This window comes from Cyclopterus lumpus, chromosome 23 (genome assembly GCF_009769545.1).
Source record: "Cyclopterus lumpus isolate fCycLum1 chromosome 23, fCycLum1.pri, whole genome shotgun sequence".
In the NCBI taxonomy this organism is placed as follows: Eukaryota; Metazoa; Chordata; class Actinopteri; order Perciformes; family Cyclopteridae; genus Cyclopterus; species Cyclopterus lumpus.
In genome coordinates this window covers 2154093-2180922 of record NC_046988.1, presented here as the reverse complement: position 1 = coordinate 2180922, position 26830 = coordinate 2154093, and the positions used below count along the sequence as shown (strand labels likewise).

At 45.5% G+C, this 26830-nt stretch overlaps 2 protein-coding genes across 3 annotated transcripts; one reads left to right on the top strand and one right to left on the bottom strand.

Moving 5' to 3' along the window:
* Positions 1-2746: 2746 nt before the first annotated feature.
* On the top strand, positions 2747-19877 carry mkln1 (muskelin 1, intracellular mediator containing kelch motifs). 2 transcript variants are annotated; one of them, XM_034526037.1, is made up of 18 exons: positions 2747-2860; positions 3816-3885; positions 5787-5929; positions 7361-7449; positions 7972-8081; positions 8694-8886; positions 9039-9116; positions 9413-9478; positions 10814-10926; positions 11024-11236; positions 11904-12125; positions 12257-12386; positions 13842-13989; positions 14650-14764; positions 14963-15102; positions 15559-15661; positions 15953-16007; positions 16152-19877. In XM_034526037.1, exons 1-18 carry the CDS (start codon positions 2781-2783, stop codon positions 16271-16273), a joined length of 2190 nt encoding a protein of 729 aa, XP_034381928.1. In that variant the 5' UTR covers positions 2747-2780; the 3' UTR covers positions 16274-19877. The 2 variants fall into 2 exon arrangements, with proteins under 2 accessions (XP_034381928.1, XP_034381927.1); XM_034526036.1 differs by having other exon boundaries at positions 9039-9155.
* Positions 19878-22309: 2432 nt separating this feature from the next.
* podxl (podocalyxin-like) lies at positions 22310-26508 on the bottom strand. Its single transcript, XM_034526335.1, has 7 exons — positions 26190-26508; positions 25233-25438; positions 24974-24997; positions 23838-23970; positions 23704-23747; positions 23484-23603; positions 22310-22529 (listed from the first exon to the last, which is right to left on the bottom strand). The coding sequence occupies exons 1-7, from the start codon at positions 26281-26283 to the stop codon at positions 22335-22337; spliced, it is 816 nt and encodes a 271-aa protein (XP_034382226.1). The 5' UTR covers positions 26284-26508; the 3' UTR covers positions 22310-22334.
* Positions 26509-26830: the final 322 nt, after the last annotated feature.

Here is a 26830-nt window from a genome sequence, read left to right as displayed (position 1 = left end):
ACTTTGTGACTTGATTTTCTCCTCAGAGGGTCTCGCTGGCAGTCAGGACCGTGTGAACATACCAGAGGTCCAGGGGTCTCACAGGCTGGCGGACCCCCTGTGGTTTGAATTAGAGCGGATTACAACTCTGCCAACAAAAGACACCTGTCCACTTTCACCATCTTCCGTTTTTTGTGCGATCTGCTCCACCGACAAAGTGACACCGCCAACTAAAAGTGGCTCCTTTTGAGGAGCTGCAGATTCTTCCAGAAGGTATAAAACAGAAATCCAAAGCGCGCTTGTATATTATACAGAAAGGTTTTTGATGATCAGGCTGAAACACATATTATCACAATCAAGTTCATTTATTTGTATTAATTTATCATTTTTACAGAATGGCAAATAGGACAGATGGTGACCAGACTACAATTTACTTTATAATATTACCACAAGGTCCATTTAGCAGCGGTGCTGATCACATCACACGATCCTCCAATCGATTGATGAGATTTTGTCCACTACCGTTGGTTGAGAATCAGTTTTGTTTATCTACTTTATTTACAACTCCGTTGCCAGGACAACATGTTGTAATTGTACTTTTCTGCAAACCACAGATCCATTGAATGTTTTTGCATTCAGTCAAAGCAAGTGACGTCACAAAAAGGGTGGACGGGTCAAACGATCCCAGGACGGAGACCTCCGTTTGTGTCCAGTGGGAAATCAAAAGTAAAAGTTGACTTTACGCTTGTTAGGTAACGTTGCTGCGCTTGTAACGTGACATACGAAAGTCTGCTGTTTCAGCTGCAGGTACCTGCCCTATCAGTGTGGATCCTCACAGACACCTGGTGCCTCACAGGTGTCTGTGAGGCACCAGAGCCAGACGGATCGTGGCTCACTGGCTCTTCAGAAAGTATTAAAGCACCATACTTATTAGTCTTGACTCAAAACAATGCCAACCAGGATGTGTAGCATAGTTAAACATTTTTATAATTTTTGACTGCCCATAATTCTTTTGTTTGAATTTCTTTATATTTTACCTTTACCTTTTAATTTACTGGTTTTGTCATCAAGTCAAATTCCTGTGTACATTGTCTATTTGTCTTATCTGGCTATCATTGTTTATTATTTTATTTTACATTACTCTATTTATTATTTTTGCATTGTGCCACACCATCATTATACATAAGGAGTTAATTTAAAAGATAAATGAGCAAATGAGAATACGAGGAGATTATAATCTGGAAATTTGGGTCATTTGTTACTTTGGCTCTTAACTATAAAGAAACCGATACAATGTACAGTTTGTATTGGATTTAAGGACACCTGATACTAAATAAAATATGTGGGAATTTAATGTAACATATACAAAATGTAAATAAACTCTTTACATTCTTTACATTTACACAACTGCAAATGTTGATCTTCACAGGACGGGGGAAGTGGAAGTTCCGGTAATAAGAGGTCCAGATAACTGGAATGGAGCTGTGCTACATTACTCATCACATGATTCATCCACACCGTGAGCGGTGAGTGACTGGAAATGTCGTGAAACACTGAGATCACCCAGAGAGGCGCTTTTAAAAGACGGACCACAGAACATGGGCTGTCTTTGTTTCAGAAAAGAACCACTGCAATGTTAAACCAACCTAAAGGCCAATAATGGCTCGAACATAACATAACAATAATCCACTTTATCACATGACAAGACAGGACACAGCAGGGCGAGATAGGACGAGACCGGGCTTGAAAGGATACAATCGGACACGACAGGACAAGACACAACAAAGCAAGACGGGGCCTGACAGGACATGATAGGACGCTTGATTAATCCTTGAGGTGACATTCAAATGTCATTGGAGCACAGCAGTGTGCAACATTTACAACAAAAGAGCTCGGCATCCGCTTAATAGTACAGTTACCGAGATATCTCTGGCTGTGTGAAAATGTACAAATGTAAGTATTTACATTCACCAGATAAACATCCAGTTTGTTCAAAGATACAGAGCACACTCAAGAACATATATTGTCTCTTTTTCAAACAGCGGTCTCTAAAAGTTACTGCTGTGGTCATTTTATCAATATGTTCTCCCTCCAGTAATAAATGGTCCTCAACAAAAGAAGTGGATTACCAACCAGGCAGGGCATGCAAGTAGTACTACGGGGCCCTTCAAAAACCCAGGTTCCCTGTGTGGCAATTTAGTGCCCCCTTGAGATAATAGGCCAACTGACATGAAGGACCTTTAAGTGGCACTGCCTTCTTACTTGAATTTGAGCCTCTGTCTTGAAAATTAGAATCCAAGACTTTTACTTTCTGGAGGTATTTCTAGCTTACAAAAGGCCCAGCAGCTCATTCTGAATCCAGGTGAATCTGGCCACAAAGTGACAGTGATTTCTCAGAATGGTCCTATGTATCTGAACACTGTTTCTGGAAAGAGACATAACTGTTTAGTTTTTTAAAATGTGATTTCAATGGTTTTTTTCAAAGCTGTAAGCGCCACAAAATTATACTTCGCTGTAGCCTGAGTAGTTATGTTTTATTATTATTATTATTATTAGCGTTATATCATTTGGGCGCTGACCTTTTAAATTACAGTTTATAATATCAAATATGTAAATATGATAAAGTGAACATCTGATGTTATATTATCATAGATATGTAAAGTCTGGCTTAACTATCCATACCTTATTATTGTATACTCTATTCTTCCCTGTACGAACAAAACAGGGTGTACTGTCTCTTTAAGGGCTGTCACCGCTCGCTCCTTGCTAACCGCCCGCTGCTTGTTATTTTCTGCAACAAGATGGCTGTCGTTCCTGAGAGCAGAGTCCTCACTTTCAGTGTTTTTAAATGGAGCTCTTACTCTTCGACATATTTACCCGAGTGAGTAACGCGCGCGATAGGTGGCCCGGCGTGTGCGCTAGGTTTTGCGGACACGAGTGGACTCGTATCGCCTCAATGCACCAATGTTTCCACCGGCCGGCCCGACTGGCCTAGCCCCGTCTGAGACCCGAGCCAGCGAGCGGTTAGCTTTGTTAGTGGCGGTAGGGGCGTTTGGTGTTGATACGCCGTCGCCCGATGGTGTTGGTGATGGTGATACTGTGGAGCGTTTGTGGAACATTTTTAACAAGTCTTATGTCCGAGGAGACTACATTAATATATTTCTTTGGAACGTGTAGCTAGTTATTAATTTAGATCATTCAACAGATAACAATTAGTCTCTTATGCACTGCCCCTCCGTTAAAGGCACACTTTCTTTACGTCAGTTATATATGTCCTTCTCTTAAGAAGAGCTTGTTTTTGGATCAACAGTTCTCATTACTTTGACCTGCCACTAGTTCCGAAAAATGCGTTCCAGCTCTAGGCATTTGTTTCTGAATTAGACTCAGTGTGCGGTCCGGCACCCTGGTTTGTGAAAAACGAGCATCCCCTTTACTCCGGCGCTAAAGTAACGAGCTGCTGTTATCTAACCAACGAGCTCCGCTTTAGCAGCAACAGCCACACAGCCGACTACTGGCTATTTGTGTAAAAAACACACACACAAAACGGTGTTATGGATGGCGTACACAAAAAACACGTTACATGTCACAATTAGCAAGCGAAGTCGCGCATAGTTTCAGCGCCTTCGCCTGTTGCTCGCACAGGCTAGCTGTACGCGAGCTAACAACAACTGTCTGCTAGCTTACACCAACTGAACTGTACTAATAAAGTGGACTCTGTTCCTTTACGGTTACACCTAGCTAGCTCTCTCTCTCTCTGTTGTGTCTCCAGTGTGTTACTTCTGTGATGTCCCACGGGAGATAAATGAACTCTACCTTTCTTTGTGGGTGTTTCTTAGGAATATCTTGGTGGACAAACCTAATGATCAGTCTTCCAGGTGGTCTTCTGAAAGCAACTACCCTCCACAGGTAGGTTGCTGTTGCAGCTGCTTCCACAAACTGTCCCCTTCACTTCCAGATGGAGCACGACAGGAGAGCAACGTGTGGATCTCAAAGAGGCTTGTGGTGGTCTGTTTATGCTGTAGTACAGTAGGAGTGGTGCCCAGTTTTACTGATTCAACTTGCATGGCGACCACGATGCCCTTGGTGCAGACATGGTAAAGTTGCTTGATGTGAGATGAGTACTGCATGGTACAATGTGGCGCTTACCTTGATGTAAGAGGAGCAGCAATTTTGAGGGGTGACATTTTTCTAATTAAAAAGATAAATAATTAACAGCTCATGGCTAAGATTTAAATAAGGAAATTGCCTGACAGGTAGTGAGGCTTTTCTCTGCTTATGGAGTGTGTATGTTCCTATGTTATTTTGCAGAATGATGTCACCAGACCTTTTTAGGTGGGGATATATTTTTTTTTTTACCATGGCGAAGGCATAACATGACCCGCCATACTCTGACTCTCATATGTTCACCCTGGTTTTCTTACCTTTACTCTAACCAGTCTCACTCCTCATGCCTAACCCTAACCAGTCCATCCAATAAAGGCAACAAGGACTCGCCAGACTTTTATGGGTATTGTTAGCACGATGTCTCAAAAAGGTTGAGACATCGTGCTAGAGGATGGGATTGAGGGAGTATAGAGTTTAATGTGGATGGACATAAAAATCATCAGGTACTGAGTAGGACTTTCCTTAATGATCAACTAACACTTATACGATTTTGTCGACTTATCAATTAGGTCAATTAATTGATTTAATTCTTCACAAAGAATTACACATAAGCAATGCAATCTTGTGTTTACCAGAGATGTGCTCATATGTTTGAACCTAAGAAATAAGTCAGTCAGCAAAATAAAAGCACAAAAAGCAATTAATCAACAAAGGAAATCTCAGTCGACTCAGAGAGGGTGCCCTAGTGCTTAGGAAACATGGGTGCCGAGGGAACATTACATATCATTTAGCTGACACTTTTATCCAAAGCGACTTAAAATAAGTGCATTTAACCATGTTGAACATGGGTGCCCAGGGAATAAGGGAACACGTTGTTTCTCATTGGACCTTTTGAGTAGTTTTAGGTTGAATCTGAAAGTATGTGTTGTATGGCAAGAGGAAATGAAGATTTCACAGCAATGGTTAAGTTTTAAGTCTTAACATATTATCCGCAGTTATAGTTGCAGCAGTTAATTACAGTGATTATTTAACTATTTGCTGTGCAAGTCTAGTCTGTTGGTATTTGCCAGTTTCTGTTTCAAAAACCAATATTGGTATGAGAACTGAACTGCTTAGTTGAGTGACGCTACAGAGTAGCAATGAAACCAAAGTGTGTGCCAAATCAGTCGTGGCGGGAGGATCAGGACGTACTTAAGCATGTTGACTCATGACAAACTGGCTGAAGAGCCGGATCAATGCCTGAAACGGGAGTCAAAAGTCATTGTTTCCCCTCAAGAGGTCGATGGGGAAGTTCATGTGACTCATGAGTGACAGCAGTGTTTATTAAAGTTTCATCCCAGTCAGATGAATATTGATAAAGAGGACATTTCTCTGTCTCTAATGAGTGAAAACATTGGCCCCCGGGGCTGCTTCCATGTTCCGGCCTGTCTCTTCACTCTGGCCTGATGGCCGCTGGGTGAATTGTCAGTAGATGTCCTGGCTTGTTAGAGCACCAGTGACTCGTAGATACGGCTCATAGAATGTGTGCAACTCCACTCACCTGACGCAGTAGATCGAGCCCGCTGCAGTCATTATAACTAGATAACGAGGTGGCGGCCGGAAGCACAGGTTAGCTTCCCGCAGTCCGCCACACACTGCTGGAATCATAACTCTGCTCTTTGCCTTCAGGCCTTTTCATGACTCCTGTCTTCTTCTCTCTCCAGTTTTTAATCTTGAAATTGGAAAGGCCGGCGATTGTTCAGAGCATCACCTTTGGGAAGTATGAGAAGACTCACGTGTGCAACCTCAAGAAGTTTAAAGTGTTTGGTGGGATGAGTGAAGAAAACATGGCCGAGCTTTTGTCCAGGTGAGATGTGAAGTCACTCCATTTCTTAGTGTGCGATTCTTGCAGTTTGATGCAGCTTCAGTGTCCAATTGCAATGCCATTTGGAGCATTTCTTTTCTCATTTTTTGATTGTCTATCACCCCCATCGAGCTTCAAACAATCTGTTACCCATTGGCAATCAAGTAGTGAAAGTAGACCGGTTTGATCCGGTATCCCGTACTACTAACGGATTCAGTGTCTGTACGCCGTACCGGGAAGAAGGGGCGCAAAGCGCTTCACCAAGAAACCACATCTGCTCACGTTTAGGTCAACTTAAACAAATACGTACGTTTTTGCCTCGGTTTTATCCGGCTGTCCATCAGCAGGGTTGCGGAACAACTACTAACCCGACCGGTCGGACACACAAATTCTGCTTGGCTTGCATTGACATTGCGAGGTAGACCACGTGTGCATCAACGCGGTGTGAAAATGAGCCATTCTGTGTTTTCCTATGAATTGCTTGTTGTGTTTGCGCTGACCTGACCGTCTTTAATCCGCGCTCGCTGCCTTTCCAAAACCGTTTGATTAGTCTTCGTCAACGCTCAACTTCTGCTGCAGCAGACTGTCTGATATCGAGTGCTGCGCAGGTTTCCTGCCAAAACCTCCCAAGTGAAATGTTCTGTTTTATTCCAACAACTCGGGACAGCCGGACGAACAAGCTATGACTTTAACTCTGCTGGCATCAATGCTTTCTGAACACACACACACACACACACACACACAAAGACACACACAAAGACACATACACACACACACACACACACACACTGCAATCCGGAGAGTTGGGCTTGTACGTCAGTTGGTTGACTTTGAGTTCAGCCATTTAAAAAAAGAAAAGAAAAGGACGAACAAGCTATGACTGACTCTGCTGGCATCAATGCTTTCAGAACACACACACACACACACACACAAAGACACACACACACACATACACACACACAGACACACACAAAGACACACACATACATACACACACACACAAAGACACACACACACACACACACACATACACACACACAGACACACACAAAGACACACACATACATACACACACACACACACAAAGACACACACACAGACACACACACACTGCAATCCGGAGAGTTGGGCGTGTGCGTCAGTTGAAATGTTCTGTGAATTGGTTGACTGAGTTCAGCCATTTAAAAAAAGAAAAGAAAATGTAATTATTTTTTAAAACAAATACAGCTATAGCACAGGAAAGTTATCTCCATAGTTTCCCTTACCATACTGCATGTTTGTTAAAGAAGCAGAGGACAGATGATAACTGGTTAACAGACAGATTTGCCCAAACCGTACCGGCGTATGGATGCAGTTGGCAGCTCAACCACTAATGTCATCTGAAACAGCTGCGTCATCTTTGCTCTTTTTGTTTTTTTCCTCTCTCTCTTCCAGTGGCCTTAAGAATGACTACAACAAAGAAACGTTCACCTTAAAGCACAAGATCGATGAGCAGATGTTTCCCTGCAGATTTGTCAAAATAGGTGAGAGCTGGTGCGGTTTGTCAAGTGTCTTGATATTACTTTGGGACCTTTTGGATGGCCTTCACGATACGCCACAGCAACATGAATTCAGAACCCCACGTCAACGGACGGCGACAAATGGTTCCTTAATCAGGAAGCAGAGTGTCAGCAATAAGTCATTAATATCACGTTTATGGAAGTCGTCTTCCAGCTTTTGGGTTGTCAAAATATGAAAGCATGGCCTTCTACATGACGAGAGAGAGCAGGATGAACAGGACTGCACCACTTTAGCATACGTTTCCATCAGGAGTCACGATAAAGTCAGAGTTTGTGTCGTCGTGAACAAATACAGTAATTTGGGCCAGATGTTGTTCATTGCGCCAGCGGTGCAAATATCTCCTGTTTATAATTTATAATATATATTCAAGTCTGGTGAGTGCCCTGGTACTAGATTATGGTGGTTTCTGTTGGTCCCTGATGAAAAGATACACAGAAAAACACGTCTTGTCTTTTGACACCATCTTCTCTTGCTCTGTGTCTCAGTGCCTCTGATGTCTTGGGGTCCCAGTTTTAACTTCAGCATCTGGTACATTGAGCTGCACGGTATCGAAGATCCCGATGTGGTGCAGCCCTGCCTTAACTGGTACAGCAAGGTAAGTCCCCGGTGGCCTGAAAGAGTTGGATGGATTAATCAAGTGGCAGGAGAACATGTAACTTTAACAACGACTTGAGCACGACCCGCCTGCATTACATTCTTTAATCAAACCGCTGTGAAAAACGTAGCTTAAATACAACCAAAGCAGGAATTGTAAAAGAAAGCCAAATAGACTTGATCAAGATGAACTAAACTGAACTCCTCCATTTATTGAGACCAGAATTACTGCGTCGTTTGACCCCAGGTGGTTTTGGGCAACTCTTTCCCAGCAATTGGTAACTTCTTATCTTCTTATGCCCATAAAACGTGGGATGGAATTACAGGCCCACACTTCACAGACAGCCTCATGGCTGTGTAGAGGCAATCATAGGTATGCTCTTTATTTTGAATTTAGCACCTTTTGAATTCATCTCTGCCATCTTAAAGGATACATTTGCTTTTTGAACCCAGCTTCCGGTATTCATAAGTGTCATCTAAGTTCAAACAGGACAGTTGTCGTCATGCTTGAACTGCTCCAGTCACGTTGTGGCTAACAGCGGTGGGCGGTGCTTGTGCAGGGACTTCAGCCCACCGCTGCTCTATACATCTGCCTGTGTCTCTTTCCTCGCAGTACAGAGAACAGGAAGCCATCCGCCTTTGCCTCAAGCACTTCCGACAGCACAACTACACAGAGGCCTTTGAGTCGCTGCAGAAGAAGACCCGGATAGCGCTGGAGCACCCGATGCTCACCCACCTGCACGATCGGCTGGTGCTGCAAGGAGACTTCGACGCCTGCGAGGAGCTCATAGACAAAGCTGTGCGAGGTACTGTGCTCGGCCTGATGGATTCTAGAGTAAAGACGACTTCAGTCTTCATTTAGAATTGTCCGTGGTACCTTAATCTTTAAAAAGAAAATTCTGCCTGGTTTCTGCTTGCATTAACTTTGCCATATTCCATCCTCTTCTCTCCCTGCTAGACGGTTTGTTTAACCAGTATATCAGCCAGCAGGAGTACAAGCCCCGGTGGAGTCAGATCATCCCCAAATGCAACAAAGGTACAAGCGCCCAAGAAATCAACCGAGACGACATGAACAGTGAGACCATCTCTTCGAGTGGGAGCTATTCCCCATTTGTTGATCGAACATTTGATACACTGTGAAAGCTTTGTGGCCTCGTAGCTAAAGCCGTGCTCCCCTTCTGCTCCTCCCATCGTCCCATTCTCCTCCACTCTCTCCTCCACGTCATCTTCCACCTCCCACGCTCACACGCCACCATTTGTCTCTTCTCTGCTCCTCCTCGCCCCCCCCCCCCTTCCTCTCTCTTCTTCTCTCCCCTCCTCTCTTCCACGCAGGTGACGGTGACGACAACAGGCCCGGGATGAGGGGGGGACATCAAATGGTGATTGATGTCCAGACCGGTGAGACCCACGCAGCCAGTGTTATGACTCGACTGTTTAGCCGACGCTATGACTCATATCCTCCTACTCCGACTCCATTACCGCTTAATGAAATGAACCCTCCCTCCCCGTCCCCCTCCAGCTTTTCCTCCTCTTAAAATAAAAACAGTCCTGAGGCCATTTCTCTTCTGAGAGCACATGTATCACAACTTGTTTCGACAGAAACACACAGCTATTGTTTTTTTTCTTTCTGTATCTGTCGACATTGCCGCCAGCCATCTCATCTTCCCATGTGTCTCAATTGGCAGAAAGTATTTGCCTATACAGTCAAATACTTTTGTTTTTCTCCATCACCATTGCTCGGTCCCGATCCTGAGCAATCTCGTAACCCTTCGGCCATCGGTCTGACAAAGATCTGTCCCCTGGGGACAGCGGCCGTTGTTTTGGGGTTTCCTTAAACCCGGACCAAGACTCTTCCACGTGCCGGTCATTGTTTACAGTGCCCATGGGTTCCCAGATTGCATTCACAGTTAGACAATACAACAGAGCTTCAGGTCTTTTTAATTTAAGCTACATGTGTATGGTCACATGATCCGGGTCCTTTTTCAAACCCTACTGCACACATTTATTCACAAACTTTAAGCTTAAACTGTTATTTTACTCATCCCAAAATCTATAATTGATCGTTATCAGTGACTCCGTTTTTGAGTTGTAGTAGCAATGGGGCAGCTCATTTCCTCCGACGCTAGTTTCTGATACAATCCCAACTACGCACACGCAAACGCACACACACACACACACACACACACACACACACTCTCTCACTCCCACGTGTCTGCGCCTCAGTGTCCTGTATTTGACCCAAACGATGATTTCTTAGCAGAGGCTGGCAATCTTATTAATAGGAGACACAACACACGTGTGTTTTAAACCGGCAGTATATCGCAGTACCTTGAAAGTATCCATACACAGTGTCCTCTTCTGCAGCGTTGACTCTGCAGTTCCCAAACGGGTGGGAAACCAGAAAAGGGTTTAACGCCCCAAAAGATTGACTGGCCCGAGTCGATTGAGTGATGGGAACAAGATAATCGTCATAAAAGGAACATTGTGACGTAAACCGTTTCGCAGTGATGCTCTTGGTTCGTGTTGTGTATGCAAGAATAATTAAACACGTTATCGACCAGATATCAGCAAACGTATAAATATTCAATTCACAAATGTGTCTGTGAAAGTGACTCCATGTCAACCCAGCTGACATTTGGGAGCTGTAAATATGTTATGAAAGCACAACCTTAGTCTGTTTGTTATCTGAGTGGAGGCTTCCAGAGAGGAGGTTTAATGTCCGTTTCCCCGCAGAGACCGTTTACCTGTTTGGGGGCTGGGACGGCACGCAGGACCTGGCTGACTTCTGGGCTTACAGTGTTCAGGAGAACCAGTGGTCCTGCATCTCCAGAGACACAGAGAAAGAGGTGAGCGGGGTCTGAAAACATTGAGTCAAAAATAAATAATGAAACAAACACAGATGGTTATTGACGGGAGACACTGCGTCCCCTGTGTACCAATCAGAGCGGTCCCAGTGCTCGCTCGTGCCACAAGATGTGCATCGACTCCCAGCGGCGACAGATCTACACGCTGGGCCGGTACCTGGACTCCAGCGTCAGGAACAGCAAGTCCCTGAAGAGCGACTTCTACCGCTACGACATCGACGCCAACACCTGGACGCTACTCAGCGAGGACACGTCTGCTGACGGCGGGCCCAAGTTGGTGTTTGACCACCAGGTAGCTGGACTCCGTCTCCGTTTGCACCTCCACAACCAACCTCTTATAGTTCATATTTCCCCTCCAGTCCCATTTTATACTTACATTTGTAATTAGCTCGTGAAATCCACTTATTTAGTCAACCCTCATTGATATAAAAATATTAGAAACACCTCTTAGAACACTGCTGTGTTCTAAGAGGTGTTTCTAATATTTTTATATATATTTATATAATATTATATTTATATTTATATTTATATATTTTGTTATCAAGTTCTGTAACAGTTAATATTGTAGTGAGTGACTTGGAGCGAGCTGTACCCAGCATGCAGTTTGGCGGTGGTTTTGGATTCACAATAACGTCAGCTCCCACCGTGTCTACACACAAAATGCGACGCGTTCAGGCGCAGAATTGAGTGCAGGTCACTTGTGTCACACACTTCGTAACGTGTCAAACAGGAAAATGGACTTTAAAATGTCCGACATTACCCAGATCTCATTGGAATGTTCTAGCTCAAGGTTTTTAACAGGCTACAAAGAATTCTAGAAATGAAGCCTTTCTCTTTTGCTCTAAACATGTCGGTGGAATCTCAAATTCATTGACACATTAACTTGATACAGTCGATGCTAAACTCTGACTTAACGCTCACCCTTACCGTTTTCCTCCGTCTCCTGTTCCCCGCTCAAGATGTGCATGGACTCGGAGAAGCACATGATCTACACGTTCGGCGGGCGCATCCTGACGTGTAACGGCAGCGTGGAGGACAGTCGGACGTCGGAGCCGCAGTTCAGCGGCCTGTACGCCTACCACTGTCAGGCCGGGACGTGGAGCCTCCTGCGGGAAGACTCGTGCAACGCCGGGCCGGAGGACGTCCAGTCCCGCATCGGGCACTGCATGCTCTTCCACACCGTGAGTCCAGAATACACATTCTCAGTTCATTATTTTTTTGCTGTTCGGGAAGATCCTGCCTGATCAAATCGAATAAAACGCAGTTAGCTTGGATGCTAATTCTCTGATGTTGCCTCTTCTCTTTCCTTCAGAGAAACCGCTGCCTGTACGTGTTTGGAGGTCAGAGGTCAAAGACGTACCTCAATGATTTCTTCAGCTACGATGTGGACGGAGACCACGTAGAGATCATATCCGATGGCACCAAGAAGGACTCGGGCATGGGTGAGCGCACCATTTATATCAATCTGAAATTGTTCTTTTGCCTCAAAGCGGGTTCCGCTCTTATTTTCTATGCACACTGCCGACGACCCGTAACGCTCCACGTGGCTGTTTCCTGCCTCGCCGCCCCTGTCTGATGTTGGCCAAAAGAGTGCTTCTTTGCTCACTCATCAGAGCAGTGTAATGTGATGGGAGGAGACTCGTCCACTGCCTCGAATGTAGGCCAAATATAGCGAGTCACATGCTCTCAGAGCGGGCGACAGGATGTGAACCTTTCCTGCTCGGATGGGTTCAAATACAGTTTGGTGTAATATTAGTCAGATTATACTGCGTAAGCACACACAAAAAGACATGGGGCTCCAGACTGTGACCAATAAGTCAAATTTGGTGACCATTTTTGAAGACACTTCAAATATTTAACTAGGAGCACCAGTGCTACTTGAAAATAAATAGATTCCAACACCGTTCATATTAAGGAGTAGCACATAAGAGAGACTGCACAATTTCTTATTTTGTGTCTTTGTTTAAAAATCAGCATTTGACTTCATCTCTTCTCTTTGGGACTTTTGAATATTGTGTTGGTGCTGCTAAAAAGTTCACTCCGGAGTACCTGTGCCAAGTAGTTAGTCTGGAGCCCACACTCTGCTTTCATTGTAGTACCTTTTTGTAGAACTAGCAAATCTGAATGAATACCACAGGAATGCAGATCTTTCATTATTGACAGTCCTGGCAGAGGAATTGAACAATTCAAATGCGTGCGCTGGTGAAGCTGAGCAAGAAAGAACAGAATGTGTCTTGGCAGGAAGGAGGCACAAACTGTTCTCTCTTCTCGTAATCAGTCTTGCATGTTGCCGTGTGCAGCAGCAGCAGCAGCATCTCGCCACGTCACTGCTGAGACGCTGACCTGTAAGCCTAGCTGGGAGCTTTGGTCCGATTAAGCTCATTTATTCGGCATCTCTTTAATGAATTCCATTTCTGCCATTTTTCCCCGCAGTGACATTTGAGGGCTAGTCTCCGTTTCCTCTACGGACAAAAATCAGGCCTGACTGTTTTCTCCTCGCTTTCTAAAGAGTATAAAACTGGTCCGAGGTCTGCCATCAAAAAGTCTTCAAATGTAAATCTGTTGAGCGAACTTGTGCCTCACTTTTTAACATTTATTTGACATGATATGAGGCTAGATTACATACAGTATTTTATATATACTGTATTTATGTCATCTAGCCTCATATATATATATATATATATATATATGCATGCTGTTCAGTCTCTCGCTGCCGGCTTCCCGTTGCCATGGCGCCCTGTGTTACAGAGTACTTCTTTAAACTTTTTCGCGGAGACAGAGATTTTATTATTTCTGGCGCTCTTCTCCGCTGGGTCAGCTGGACGAGGCGATGTTTTTGTTTAGTTCGGAGCTGAGCCCCCGCGTCCAATTCACGGTTGCCGTTGTTGCCGCCACAGTGCCGATGACGGGCTTCACCCAGAGGGCCACCATCGACCCCGAGCTCAACGAGATCCACGTGCTGTCGGGCCTCAGCAAAGACAAGGACAAGCGCGAGGAGAACGTCCGCAACTCCTTCTGGATCTACGACATCGCCCGCAACAACTGGTAGGAGAGGGAGTGATTCATGTGATAAACACACACACATGCACAGGCTGCTGGGATTGTCAGCGGCACACTCGCAGGAAATCCTTTCCCACACAGCCAAGATCTTCTTCACCACAGCAGAGAGCATGCAAACGCTCGGCAAATATCTGTACACAAATAATCAGACATTAACGCGCTTCCTGACCTCTTCACACAATCCCCGAGCCCACCACGAGGTGCGTGCGTGTGTGTGTGTGTGAGAGAGAGAGAGAGAGAGAGAGAGAGAGAGAGAGAGAGAGAGAGAGAGAGAGAGAGAGAGAGAGAGAGAGAGAGAGAGAGAGAGAGAGAGAGAGAGAGAGAGAGAGAGAGAGAGAGAGAGAGAGAGAGAGAGAGAGAGAGAGAGAGAGAGAGAGAGAGAGAGAGAGAGAGAGAGAGAGAGAGAGAGAGAGAGAGAGAGAGAGAGAGAGAGAGAACACGCTGCAGCCCTCACTGTTCCAGTACATTGATTTAAGTAGCTGTTCTTGAGCTCAATGAAATATGTGAATGTGACACGTGTGCTTGTTTCTCTCCACAAGTTGTGTGTGGGTGTGTTTGTTGAGCAGCTCGTCCTCGAGGGCTTCAGGAAGCGTTCAGTCTTTTTGTCACTAATGTAAACGTTTGTGTGTGTGTGTCTCTGCTCAGGTCGTGTGTGTACAAGAACGACCAGGCAGTGAAAGAAAACCCAAGCAAGACTCTGCAAGAGGAGGAGCCGTGTCCACGCTTTGCACACCAGCTGGTCTACGATGAGATGCACAAGGTAACACACACCTTGGCTTAGACCAACAGTCATGTGATAACTTTTAAATTGAGCCCAAAAACAATCAAAACCGTTTGTTTGATATTGTTACATTTGTTGAGTTTTAACTGTGAAAAGGAAAAGATCACACATTATGCGTGCGTGTGCGCTCTATACCCGGTGTGCATTGTAACCGGTATGCATTTCCTGTGTGTCCAGGTGCATTACTTATTTGGTGGAAACCCCGGGAAGTCTTGTTCTCCCAAGATGCGCCTGGACGACTTCTGGTCCCTCAAACTGTGTCGGCCCTCCAAGGAGTACCTGCTGCGCCACTGCAGATACCTCATCAGGAAATACAGGTGAGGTCCAGCTTCCTCTTTGCTTTTTTTATTCCTGCAGTCACTGAGCCAACGACACTTCCTCCCAGCATCACCTCTATACCTACCTACCCATCCATCCATCCATCCATCCAAAATGGAGGCTTCACATGGATAGATATATATATATATGCATATATGCATGCATCCATCGATATAGAATGGAGGCCTCCATTTTTCCCACCAACATTGGTAACACTTGTTAATCATATCAGAACAGACAAGAAAGGCAACCTTTTTAAATGAAAAGAAACAAATGTCAGTGGAAAGTATGTCATGTGAGACCTTTGGACTTCCAAATGTCAACCAGAGACCACAGGAACCTGACGACTGAGCTCTGGGATTGGTTCTGCTTTGCTGTCATCTAGTGTTTCCCGGTTGCGACTGCAGCCCCGGCTGCGTGCACGTGGTGTTCACCGGTGTGTTTTGATTGGCCAGGTTCGAGGAGAAAGCCCAGTCGGAGCCACTGAGCGCGCTCAAATACCTGCAGAACGACCTGTCGCTGACGGTGGACCACACTGACCCCGATGAGACCAAAGAGGTACCGGATTTATCTTTAGCGCGTATGATACTGGTCTTCAGTGTAGGTTGTTGTTGTTGTTGTTGTTGTTGTTGTTCTTCTTCTTCTTATGGAGTGGGGGGAAGAAGAAAAAATACGAAGAAAAAAAAAAAACATGAGAAAGGGAACCAGTATGAATGTAGAGAGAAACAGTTGTGCTCTCATCTGTGTACTGATGGTGACGGCGACCTGCTGCAGCAGCAGCAGCGCCACCTGCTGGAGATGTCTGTTTGCTTACCACACAGCTGCTAACCATTCACTGTCGCTCCTCAGTTCCAGCTGCTGCCCTCAGCTCTCTTCAAGTCTAGCTCTGACTTCATCCCTCTGGGTAAGAGTGTGAGTGTGAGTGTGTGTGTGTGTCATTAGATAAATCTGGGCGCTGATGGGCAAAGTGTGACTTCTGGAAGTTAGGATTGGTGTATTTTTGGCGTTCTGCAGCACGGTGACGTTTTTCTTCTCTTCCCTCACTCAGGTTTCTCCGACGTGGACCAGACGTACGCTCAGCGGACGCAGCTCTTCGACACGCTCGTCAACTTCTTTCCAGACAGCATGACTCCGCCCAAGGGCAACCTGGTCGACCTCATCACGCTCTAGCCCCGCCCCCGGCCACCCCACCTCTGACACCTTTCCCCTCCCCACCGGAAACCGACTGAACGCCGTCCCATCCGCGTGCCCGGTTGGGAGGGATGAGAGGGAGACCAGTTATTTTTCTATTCCTGAACCCGTCAGGTGGGATTACACTTTCATCTGGAACTCCGTCACACTGACTTCCTGCTGCGGTGGTGAGGGTCGGACACACACGCACACACGCACACACACACACACACACACACACACAGGTTAACAGGTGGATATGTGTGAAACTCGACGACCCGAACCCAAGATATCCCTTTGGTTTTTCCTTGCTGATGAAAGTTTTGTGGAAGCCTCTCTAAACTCTACAAATCATCGCTTGTGTTTTTCATCTTCTCTGGATTTTTTTTTTTCCCCCGGAAACACGATATGCACGCATTTCTTTTTTATCATAGTTCTTTCCTTTTAACCAACGCCACGTGTTTATAGCGAAACGTGTGGCGTCCTTTTGGTAACATTTCAGCATCTCCGGCGAAATCCTGATGTACACTTTGACTTTGGTTCGCTTGCTTCTCTGAAACCATATTAATGACCGCGACGGCCAAAACCATTTAATAGTGTTGTAGTAACAATAGAGGAATGATTCTATGAGATAAAGCTTAATATATATATATATCTAAATATACCTTTTATATTTTGGTTTGGGTTGTAAAACGGGCTTTTCCCCCTTTAGTAGTTAATGGACTTAATTCTAAATGGTGTACAGAATATGTAAATATACATATAAGGATTTCTTTTGGGGGGCGATTGAACCGATTCTCTGCTGGATCATGTTCTTTCTTGTTCTTGACAGGATGTTACTTCAGTGTGATGAAATCCATTTTTGAGATTTTCCTCTTTTGTTTTCTCCAAACAAATCCAAAGTTGGCCTGAATATATTTGTGAAGCTACAGGGATGGTTGTGATGGTTTGAAGTCCGGTTATATGAGGTCCTTCTCCATAGTCAGTATACGTCCCACAGTAGATGGGTTGTAGCTGTTATCTCTGCTCTCTTCAAGTCACAAGACTCCTTTGTTTTTATCTGCTCAGGAGTTGCTCCACGCCTCCATCGGTTAGTTTGTTAGTGGTTGTGTGTGAGTTTGGTGTTTCAAACTCACACACAGTGTGTTTAACTATTCCATGGAGGCAGCAGTAGACCAGCAACTCCTGACTTCTGTCAAAGGAGTCTGGTATTGTTGAAGGCAGAGATGACCGCTTCAGTTCCCTTTCAGAAAGGTCTGAAGCGCGGTAAAGAGGTGAAAGTAGCCACACCTTAAGCACTGTCCCTTTAAGCCCAACCAGCGTTCTCCATAACAACATTGTTGACCTCCATTGTAGCATCATTTCAAAAAGAATAAGGATCTAAATGTAGGGTTACTGTTGTGCTGTCTGAGAGCCCAGTTTATATCAAAGGTAGGGTGACGCTTGAGATACTGCTCCAATCCGCCGTGAGGCGGTTGAAAGGTTTACCTCGGCTGTCAGACAATCATCATGTTGGGGGGGGGAGGGGTCCATGTTCATTGGTGATCTCCCAAAGTCCCACTCCCTCAGTTCGCTCCTCTCTTGTCTTCCACAAGGTCCATAATGTTCATAACACACCGTGCTTCATCGGAAACACACATCTGCTGCGACTGTTTAACCTCAATTTGTACATAATATTTGTGTCCAGGATCGATCCCTGTCTCTGAGCTTGAAGAACATTGAAGACAAAAGGACATCAGCAGCAACAGAGCTGCACGGGGTCAAAAGACTAATCTTCTTTAATGTGAAACACTACTTTGACTGGAGCGTAATATTCGTAAACAGGAGTGTGATTCTTTAATTGAGACTTTAAGATGAGACATGAACTTGTGAGTCCCTCTCTATTGGACGGTGATTCACCTTTTATGCTCTTATTTTGAAGGGACAGGAGTGAACCGGTGCTGTGCAGGTTAAAGACCACATCTCTAAAAGTTATGTACTGTAAAACTAAAGTGAGCCAATGTAGCACGGGAAGAGTCTGTGAACTGACTCTGTGATGTCACACAGTGACGCTAACATGAGCCACCATTAGCTCCTGGTCATACTAGACCAGACTGGAGTCTGGTGACGTAGAGTTTCATTTGTAAGAGGGCAGAATGTGTTCCATTTAAAGGGGCGGTTCACCCCCCAAATCACAAATGCATTGAGCACGACAGGTAAGTAGAATATGTTTTTGATTTAGATTGATTTTGGTGTGTACTGTCCCTTTAAGTGTGGTTCCTGCTTGTTTCAGTTTATTTCAGTACGCTGTTAACACCATCTCATCACTTGCCCATCTCGGTCTGTTTGTTTAGTTTTTATGTGACGTCGTTGTCAGAGGAAACATCGATTGCGGTTGAAGTAGACTGAATCCGTGTGCTAAATGGGAGGTTAGCTTAGCTTAGCATAAAGACTGGCCCAAAGTGAAGCATTTAGCCTGACTCTGTCCAAAGGTCGTCTCGTCTACAGACCGCTCTGATGCTCACTAAGTCTCCGCTGGTTACCTGGCAACCTCACAGCGACATGAGACCACAGCTTCCTGCGCCAAGCCACCTAGTGTCCAGCACGCGAAACTACAACGTGTCATTTTGACACAACGTGTTCACCAGTGAGCCGTTTCTAGTCTGTATGCTGTGTATTTAGACACCAAAGTGGTGTTGATCTTCTCATCTGATCCTCAGGAAGGATATTATCTCTACTATTTCTTTAAGGGAACACGAGGAACACACAAATCAGTGGTTTGGCACTTTAAGTGTCCCTTGAGTTGTGGAATCTGTCCCTGGTGAATTCAGTCCTCTCTTGCTTTGTCCAGCTTTAGGATTCACGCGGTGTTTAGAGGGGTTTGTTTACTGTGACCTTTGGGTCATCGATCCTGCCGATGTGCTCTCAGCGATGCTGGACACGAGTAGCTATTTCAGACTCCGGCAACACAAACATCCCTAAATTCACCGGCGGAGGAAAGTAAAACCCTGGTACCGTTCACCGTGATGGAGAGCACGCGCCAGTATTTGGTTGTGTTTGGTGGAGGCCGATGGCAACGCTCTGAAGCGTCTGTTCACGGGAATGGATCGCTGATGGGACATTTGTTTTTAAAAAAAACACGACACCAGAGCAAAGAAATGCATATATCTGTTGAGATGATAAAGCGATGCGAGGGTTTCATTATTTATATTTTGACTGCATTTAGGGCTCATCATGCCCTGAATGCCGTAGCAATTATTCTCATTTTGTGCCAGAAGAAAACTGTTTAACAAGAATAATGAAAGCACCTTTTGTAAAAAAGTAACAACAAAAAAGTGTATAAAAACACAATGCCAAATACTACTTTTCTTTCTTTCTTTTTTTGCTGTTTTATGGTAAATGCCATCCACACAACAATGTTGGATGGATGGATGGATGGTATTTTCATTTCTTTAATTTTCTTTCCATCTTGCCCTCTCTTGGGACTCGGGGGGTTTCAAGGCTGGTACTCTCCGATCAGTGAGCACTACTGTGGATACAGTGAATGTGTAGAAAGCCCTGTAGTATTGCATTGTATGTAATGTATATAATGAATAAAGATTGTATTTTGTTCAGGTTTTCATAACTCTCGTCTCCGTGCTGTTTCTGCCCCCTAGTGGCCGTGCGCTGGTGTCGCGGACGGCTGCTCAGAAAAACTTTGGGACCAAAGTGGAAAAAAAACCCTTTTTATTTTCATATCTGAACAGGTAGAACAACATCAATTTACAGCTTCCAGTGTGTCAGACACCTGTTGTTTGCCTTCAGCAGCAAACACTCCATAAATACATAGAAAATACTAGTAACGTACTTTGGTGAAAACATCACAGCTATAATCAAAGTGAAACGAGATACACAAACAAAACGATGACAACAACAGCAACAACAAAAATCAATCAAAAGTATGATTGGAGTGCCCAAGGTGATGGATTCACTTGTGTATTAGTACATATATATTAACTTCTTAATGGGTTTAAAAGGAAGGATATTATTCAAACTGAACAGAATCCAAAATGAAGTTCCCGGGTTCTGCTGTCGGGGTTTTAATATCAAGTCAGACGATTGAAAATGTCATCAGACTCCACCCCTCCAGCAGCAACAACAGTGTGGAAAGAAAACAACTATTTACAGTGTCGGCTTCAGAGGTGGTTTTTTTGTATCCATAAACCAGCATCAGTCTAGTTTTATTGATAGTGGACTTATTAAGTGATAATTCTTTTCTATTAAGATAGTGTGCGTGTCCTGGCCCTTAACAATCTCAACCTGTGATGTGACAGTTTGATTGGTTGTCAGTTAGATGACTGAATGTTTAGCAGATTTCTACATCGTGGGTGCGATGCGACATTATTGAACGAGACTTCTCCTGGCACTGGCTGGGAAATGTTTATGGGTATTGGTTTTCGAAAATTAATTTCAATCCTTTTGCAACATGAGATCATTTTCAATGTGGTCTCAAGTGGAACGTACAGAGTAATGAAACCAAGACATCGTCATTAGGCGAGTTGAACGTGACCACAAACTCGGTACAACACTTATGTTATGAAACAGCTGAAGGTTATGTTTTATTGCTCATGAATATTTTTTAGAACCAATGGAAATATTTCTAAAAAACTCCCCCCCCCAAAAAAGGCCTGGTATGTAATACAGGATATAAGGGCGTTATGTTGACTAATAATGTGATTTTATTTGAAATGAAAGAGAATCTTACTAAAACAATGCGATATCCTACATGTATGGAAAGCCAGAGAGGACAAAAGACTTCCACACAAACTTGCTATCCAGCGTGTTAGGCGTACGCTAACGGAGGCGTTTCAGCATGTCTGAAACCAACAGGATGTGAATGGCTGACTGTTTCTGGTGAAATATTATATAACCCCTAACACTGGGAACTGCGCCGGCATAAATATCCCACAATGCAACGGGGTAACAACAACAGCGTTCACAAAAGACGATGGCGGACAGCTCTGTAATGTCAACAATGCTTCGATTGAAGTGTAACTAACTAGGTGTATATATATATATATATACACATATGATATAAAAAATTAAAACAGTTCAGACTTTCTGATTCTCACAAATCATCGTTTAGTTACATCAGTTTTGGACGAGTTACCATGGTTACGCTTCTCCAATTTCTTTCAGAAAGCTGGAACTTTTTCCCCTCGTTTGTAATCACGTGAAAACGCGTCGTTTTGAGAGTAAGCACAAAACTAAATCTACTTGTGATTTGTCCCCTCGGGCATGCCGTACCCACTCGCCTCAATATGTGCATTAAAAGCCTTCATTTGTTTCTTTTTCTCTTTCTTCATGAACGGCTAACCGGCGGCGCCTCAGCAGCCGACCCGCACCAGCGGACAACCGGCGGGACGCTCTGGAGCGCCCGAGGTCGCCTGCGTCTACGTTAGTAACTCTAGAACTGCCTCTCCGAGCTTCTTCCATCTTGGGCCTCCGTCACCGGCCTCTTCCTCGCTCGCAGGAAATAACTTTAAAATGCTTTATTTACAGGCGCTTGTGTACAAATCAACTCTGTTTTCTTTGTATGAGAAAGCACAATTGTTTATCTCTGGGGTTTGGAGCACTTTGAGTTTTCAGAATGAATCGTGTTGAATTGTGTTACTTATCTATAAAAACAATGTACATGCACAACAGTGAAGGACTTAGTGGATTCTTTTAAAGGCCACCTTGTACTATTTGATCAGTACTTCATCTGCAAAGGGTTTAATATTGTTTTCCCTTGCAAACTAAAGTAGAAGTACATCAAACAGACAGACAGCATTAACATGGGGGCTTGGCTTCTGGGCAGGAAGTACGTGTTTGAGACCAAAGTCTTCTCTGGCTACGGGGACAACAACCTCCAGGGTCAAGAGAGTAAGATCAGGGCTGCCTTGGAGTGTGGATGCTTTTGTTTGTTTTGGCGTTTGCTTTGTCGCCGTCTCCTCCTCCCTCTCCTCCCTCTCCTCCATCTCCTCCCTCTCCCTCTCCTCCCTCTCCTCCCTCTTCTCCATCTCCTCCCTTTCCTCCCTCTCCTCCCCCCACCCGGGCATCTCTACAGGTGTGTGTCCTCCTCGTCCGCCATGTCCTCCTTCAGCAGGTTGTCAATTGGGACGATCCAGCTGTCGTTGAACTCTCCGTTCAGCGCCACCTTCTTCTCCTGCATCTCCGGCTGCACCTCCATCACCTCCAGCGTCGGGTTGTCGTGGTAACCGTTCTCCACCGTGTGCAGCTCCTCTGTCAGGTGCTGCTGCGGAGATTAAAGGGACAAGGTCTCTGAAAGTTGCATTCAGACTTGATACTTGAAATTGGTCCAGGATTTAGCAAGAACGCTACGAATACATCGACTACAAGTGCTGTTTTTTAAAAGTGTCTGACGACATTGTGGAAAGAACCCTACAGATAAAGAAAACCTTTTTCATTTTGTATTTATTTCCATGCATAAATCTGCTCAAGGGGCCAGTTTGGTACAGGGGGCCAACCACCGGGTGGTACAGGGGCCAACCACCGGGTGGTACAGGGACCAACCACCGGGTGGTACAGGGACCAACCACCGGGTGGTACAGGGACCAACCCCCGGGGGGTACAGGGACCAACCACCGGGGGGTACAGGAACCAACCACCGGGGGGTACAGGGACCAACCACCGGGGGGTACAGGAACCAACCACCGGGTGGTACAGGAACCAACCACCGGGTGGTACAGGGACCAACCACCGGGTGGTACAGGGACCAACCACCGGGGGGTACAGGGACCAACCCCCGGGGGGTACAGGGACCAACCACCGGGGGGTACAGGGACCAACCACCGGGTGGTACAGAGAGCCACCACTGGGTGGTACAGGGACCAACCCCCGGGGGGTACAGGGACCAACCACCGGGTGGTACAGGGACCAACCACCGGGGGGTACAGGGACCAACCACCGGGTGGTACAGAGAGCCACCACTGGGTGGTACAGAGAGCCACCACTGGGTGGTACAGGGACCAACCCCCGGGGGGTACAGAGACCAACCCCCGGGGGGTACAGAGAGCCAACCACTGGGTGGTACAGGGACCAACCACCGGGTGGTACAGGGACCAACCCCCGGGGGGTACAGGGACCAACCCCTGGGTGGTACAGGGGGGACACTATTCGTCCTGACATGTGTTCCCGTGAGGATCCGCCCCTGTGGGACATGTAGTAGCCAGGACAGCGCTCCACCTACCTGGTTATCGTTGTACGGCTTGCGGTGGTGGGAGGCACAAACGGCGAGGATGACGATCATGATCAGCAGAGCACCGCAGGACGCCAGGATGGCGATCAGGGTTTTGTGGTCTGTCGGTTTCTTTAAGCAGAGAATACAATCAGAGAATGACTTCCTCTCCCACTGCGGCGGCCGTCAGTGTCTCGACATGCTGACGATACGTCCTTGTGTGAAGCCTTACCTTGGTGATTTCTTCATAGTACTGGGTCGCGAGGCTGGTTTTCACTGTGAGACACATGCAGGTGTATTTGTTAGCAGATAGAAAAATTGCCTCTACCTGACAAGTGTGACTTTTCCAAAAGGGAGGTGCCTCACCTTTCCCATTAATCTCCACACAGTTGAAGTGTATTTTGCCGTTGTGGTGCTGCCATGTCAGGGTGCAGTTCCCATCTTGCAAATTGACCATCAGCCGCCTGCACACCTCCACCAGATCCTTCTCCTCCTCTTTCTGAATGGAAACAAGGACACATGTGTAATGAATGACTCCAAGCGTCGGCCAGGCGACTGTGGAAGGATCCACAGTTTGGACAGGAAGGTCAAAAGTGACAGCTGATGTCATATCTTGCTCTGCTGTGATGCATGTAGTATTTCTGGTGGGTTCTGGACCGGCGCAGCTGTGGAGGCCGTCAGAGAGAGAGAGTGTGAGTATATGAAAGAGGTGTGGGAACGAAGGAAACTAGGGAAAGGCAGGAAGGGTTCCCACTAAAGACACTTTTTCCACCCAGTGACTGGAATCCTTTTTTCTTTTTTTATAGCGAGCTTCACTGTTTCCTGTTGCTGGATCCACCCAGAGCCGCCTTCTTCAGTGGTGGGAAGTATTCTTGTTTGTTTTTTTCACGCATTTTTGAAGATGCGTCTCGTTGACTTTATTCTACTTTTATATCTGACTAGTTCTTATTTTTGCAGCTTTTGTTCATCATTCTGATCAGTTAACGTAACATTTTACCAGGGGGGGAAGTAAAAAGTTACATTTACTACTTTTTGTGTGTAATTATGTGTAAAAAAGTTTAATTGTCTCAGGTTCCTTCTAGTGAGGCTTCCCTGAGGAAGGTGGTTGCATATTTATAATTAATAATCAGTGCTACACACATGCTGCAAAGTGCTGGACATAGATTTCTGAAGCAGTATGGCATGTACATCATAACTGCACAAGTAATGTAAAAGCTGTAGCACGATGGTACAATATAAGAAATGAAAATGTGACTTATTGTTCTTTTCCTTCCCGCAGGATGTTGCACAATTATTCTCTAACTTTGGGGAGTAATTGTGAATAGAGAAAGGGGTGGACAGGGTGTGGCCCGCCTCCCTTGGACAGGACAATAGCAGTGGCTCGATGAGAGTCGGAGCACAAAGCGTGTTTATTGTCACATGTATTGTTTGGGTGAAGGTAAACAGTCAGATGCCTGAAACTGATTTAAAGACACACAACTCAAAATAAAGCAAATTCTTACCTCGTGCCCATTGTTTAGAGAGTACTGCAAAAAATACAAATAAAACACGGTAAGTTAGTCAAAACATACATATGGATGTAAAGTGAAGGCTCTATCTGTTCCCCTTCATCACTTACTATTAACACACAATTCACATGATAAGAAAATTAAAATATGTATTTTTATCTTTCAACGATGTTAGAGGTATGATAAACAGCTCATAATTCATCTCAAATATTTATTGATGTTGTAAAAGAAGGATCCACATAGTGTGTCTTACCAAAAACGTCTTTAGCTGAGCTGCTGTAGTGCTGCTGGTGGTTCTGGTGTTGGTGATTGTGGTTGTTGTTGTTGTTGTTGTTGTGGGGGTTTGCGGGGGCAAAGGTGGTGCAGTAGTTCCTGCCTTGGTCAGGGTGGAGGGGTTCACCGCGTTCCCAGCTGCCTCTGTGGTCCGGCCTGCAAGCGCCATCGTTGTTTTCTCAGCGCCTTTAACCAGAAACAATGAGACAACAGTAAACACATTGTCCTCTGGTAGCTGATGCACGGACCAAAGCATTGTTGATACAAGTTGTAAGGTGCCCTTCATCAAACGTGATGCCATTTTCATCTCCGTCTGTCATTTTCTGCACCTTTTTCATCGTTTTCTTTCTCCCGTTAGTTCTTTGCGGTTCTTCCCCGCAACACGCCCGGATGCTGGTTCATTCAGGAGGTGAATTGGTTCGTGGAACACTTTTTAAATGAAATAACTTTTTAATATTTGGGCTTGGGGGAAACCTTTTTTTTTTTTTTAAAGCATTTTCAAGTCAAAAGGCTTCAGTCCAAGGGAAGGACCATTGGTGTTAAAGTCCGGGTTACGAGTCTGTTTTTGTCCAGTCTATAGTCGACAAATGGCTGGAGTTCAAGTCGTGTGACTTGAGTCCACATCTCTAGTGATGCATGCCACTCTGAGCCAATCAGTGAGGATCACTTTTTGAGCAGCTTAACACTCTTTTGTCAGCTCAGTGTAATTTTGAAAAAGCAGGTATGCATAACTGAATTAACGATCTCAAATGATCTTTATCTCGATGAAACCACCAGAATAAATAAAGTCACTTGAAGAAACACTCCAAAACTCATTTATATTTATAAAGTCAATCTGTGCAATTTACACGACTTGATTTAAGTCAACTGAAATGGACCCTCAGTCATTCCCATCATGCGGTGTGTTGTTCTCAAGTTGGCATACAGGGGAACTCACCTCCTTTGCTGTCCTGGCTCGTCTTGGTGCCGATGTTGGGCAGAGTCAGAGACTGTTGCCCCGTCGTCGCGACCTTTGTGATCTCGGTTGTCATCAGCCTGGCGGGTGCTCCGGTCCCAGATGTTCCATCGGGTGCGGAGGCTTCCGGGGTCTGCCCAGTGGCGGGATTGGGGGTTACCGCTGAATCACCGCTGCTTGCAGCTGGTGCGACTGGGGCCACGTTCTTTGGTGTACTCGTAGTCGCAGCAGCAGCGGCAGCAGGAGATGCGGCAGCAGCAGGAGGAGCTGCAGCGGCGGCGGCGGTAGGAGATGCAGGAGATGCAGCATCAACAGCAGCAGCAGCAGGAGACGCAGGAGATGCAGCATCAACAGCAGCAGCAGCAGGAGATGCAGCAGGAGACGCAGGAGATGCAGCATCAACAGCAGCAGCAGCAGCAGGAGACGCAGGAGATGCAGCAGCAGCAGGAGACGCAGGAGATGCAGCATCAACAGCAGCAGCAGCAGGAGATGCAGCAGGAGACGCAGGAGATGCAGCATCAACAGCAGCAGCAGCAGCAGGAGACGCAGGAGATGCAGCAGCAGCAGGAGACGCAGGAGATGCAGCATCAACAGCAGCAGCAGGAGACGCAGGAGATGCAGCA

Excerpts from the sequence above, each read along its gene's own strand:
- mkln1 (XM_034526036.1), top strand. The coding sequence starts at position 2,781 with ATGGCTGTCGTTCCTGAGAGCAGAGTCCTCACTTTCAGTGTTTTTAAA. Across the intron at positions 5,930-7,360 it reads ATGGCCGAGCTTTTGTCCAG|TGGCCTTAAGAATGACTACA; the intron begins GTGAGATGTGAA and ends TCTCTCTTCCAG. Across the intron at positions 10,927-11,023 it reads CCAGAGACACAGAGAAAGAG|AGCGGTCCCAGTGCTCGCTC; the intron begins GTGAGCGGGGTC and ends TGTACCAATCAG.
- podxl (XM_034526335.1), bottom strand. The coding sequence starts at position 26,283 with ATGACAACCGAGATCACAAAGGTCGCGACGACGGGGCAACAGTCTCTG. Across the intron at positions 25,439-26,189 it reads GAGCCAGGACAGCAAAGGAG|GCGCTGAGAAAACAACGATG; the intron begins GTGAGTTCCCCT and ends TTCTGGTTAAAG. Across the intron at positions 23,604-23,703 it reads ACTATGAAGAAATCACCAAG|AAACCGACAGACCACAAAAC; the intron begins GTAAGGCTTCAC and ends CTCTGCTTAAAG.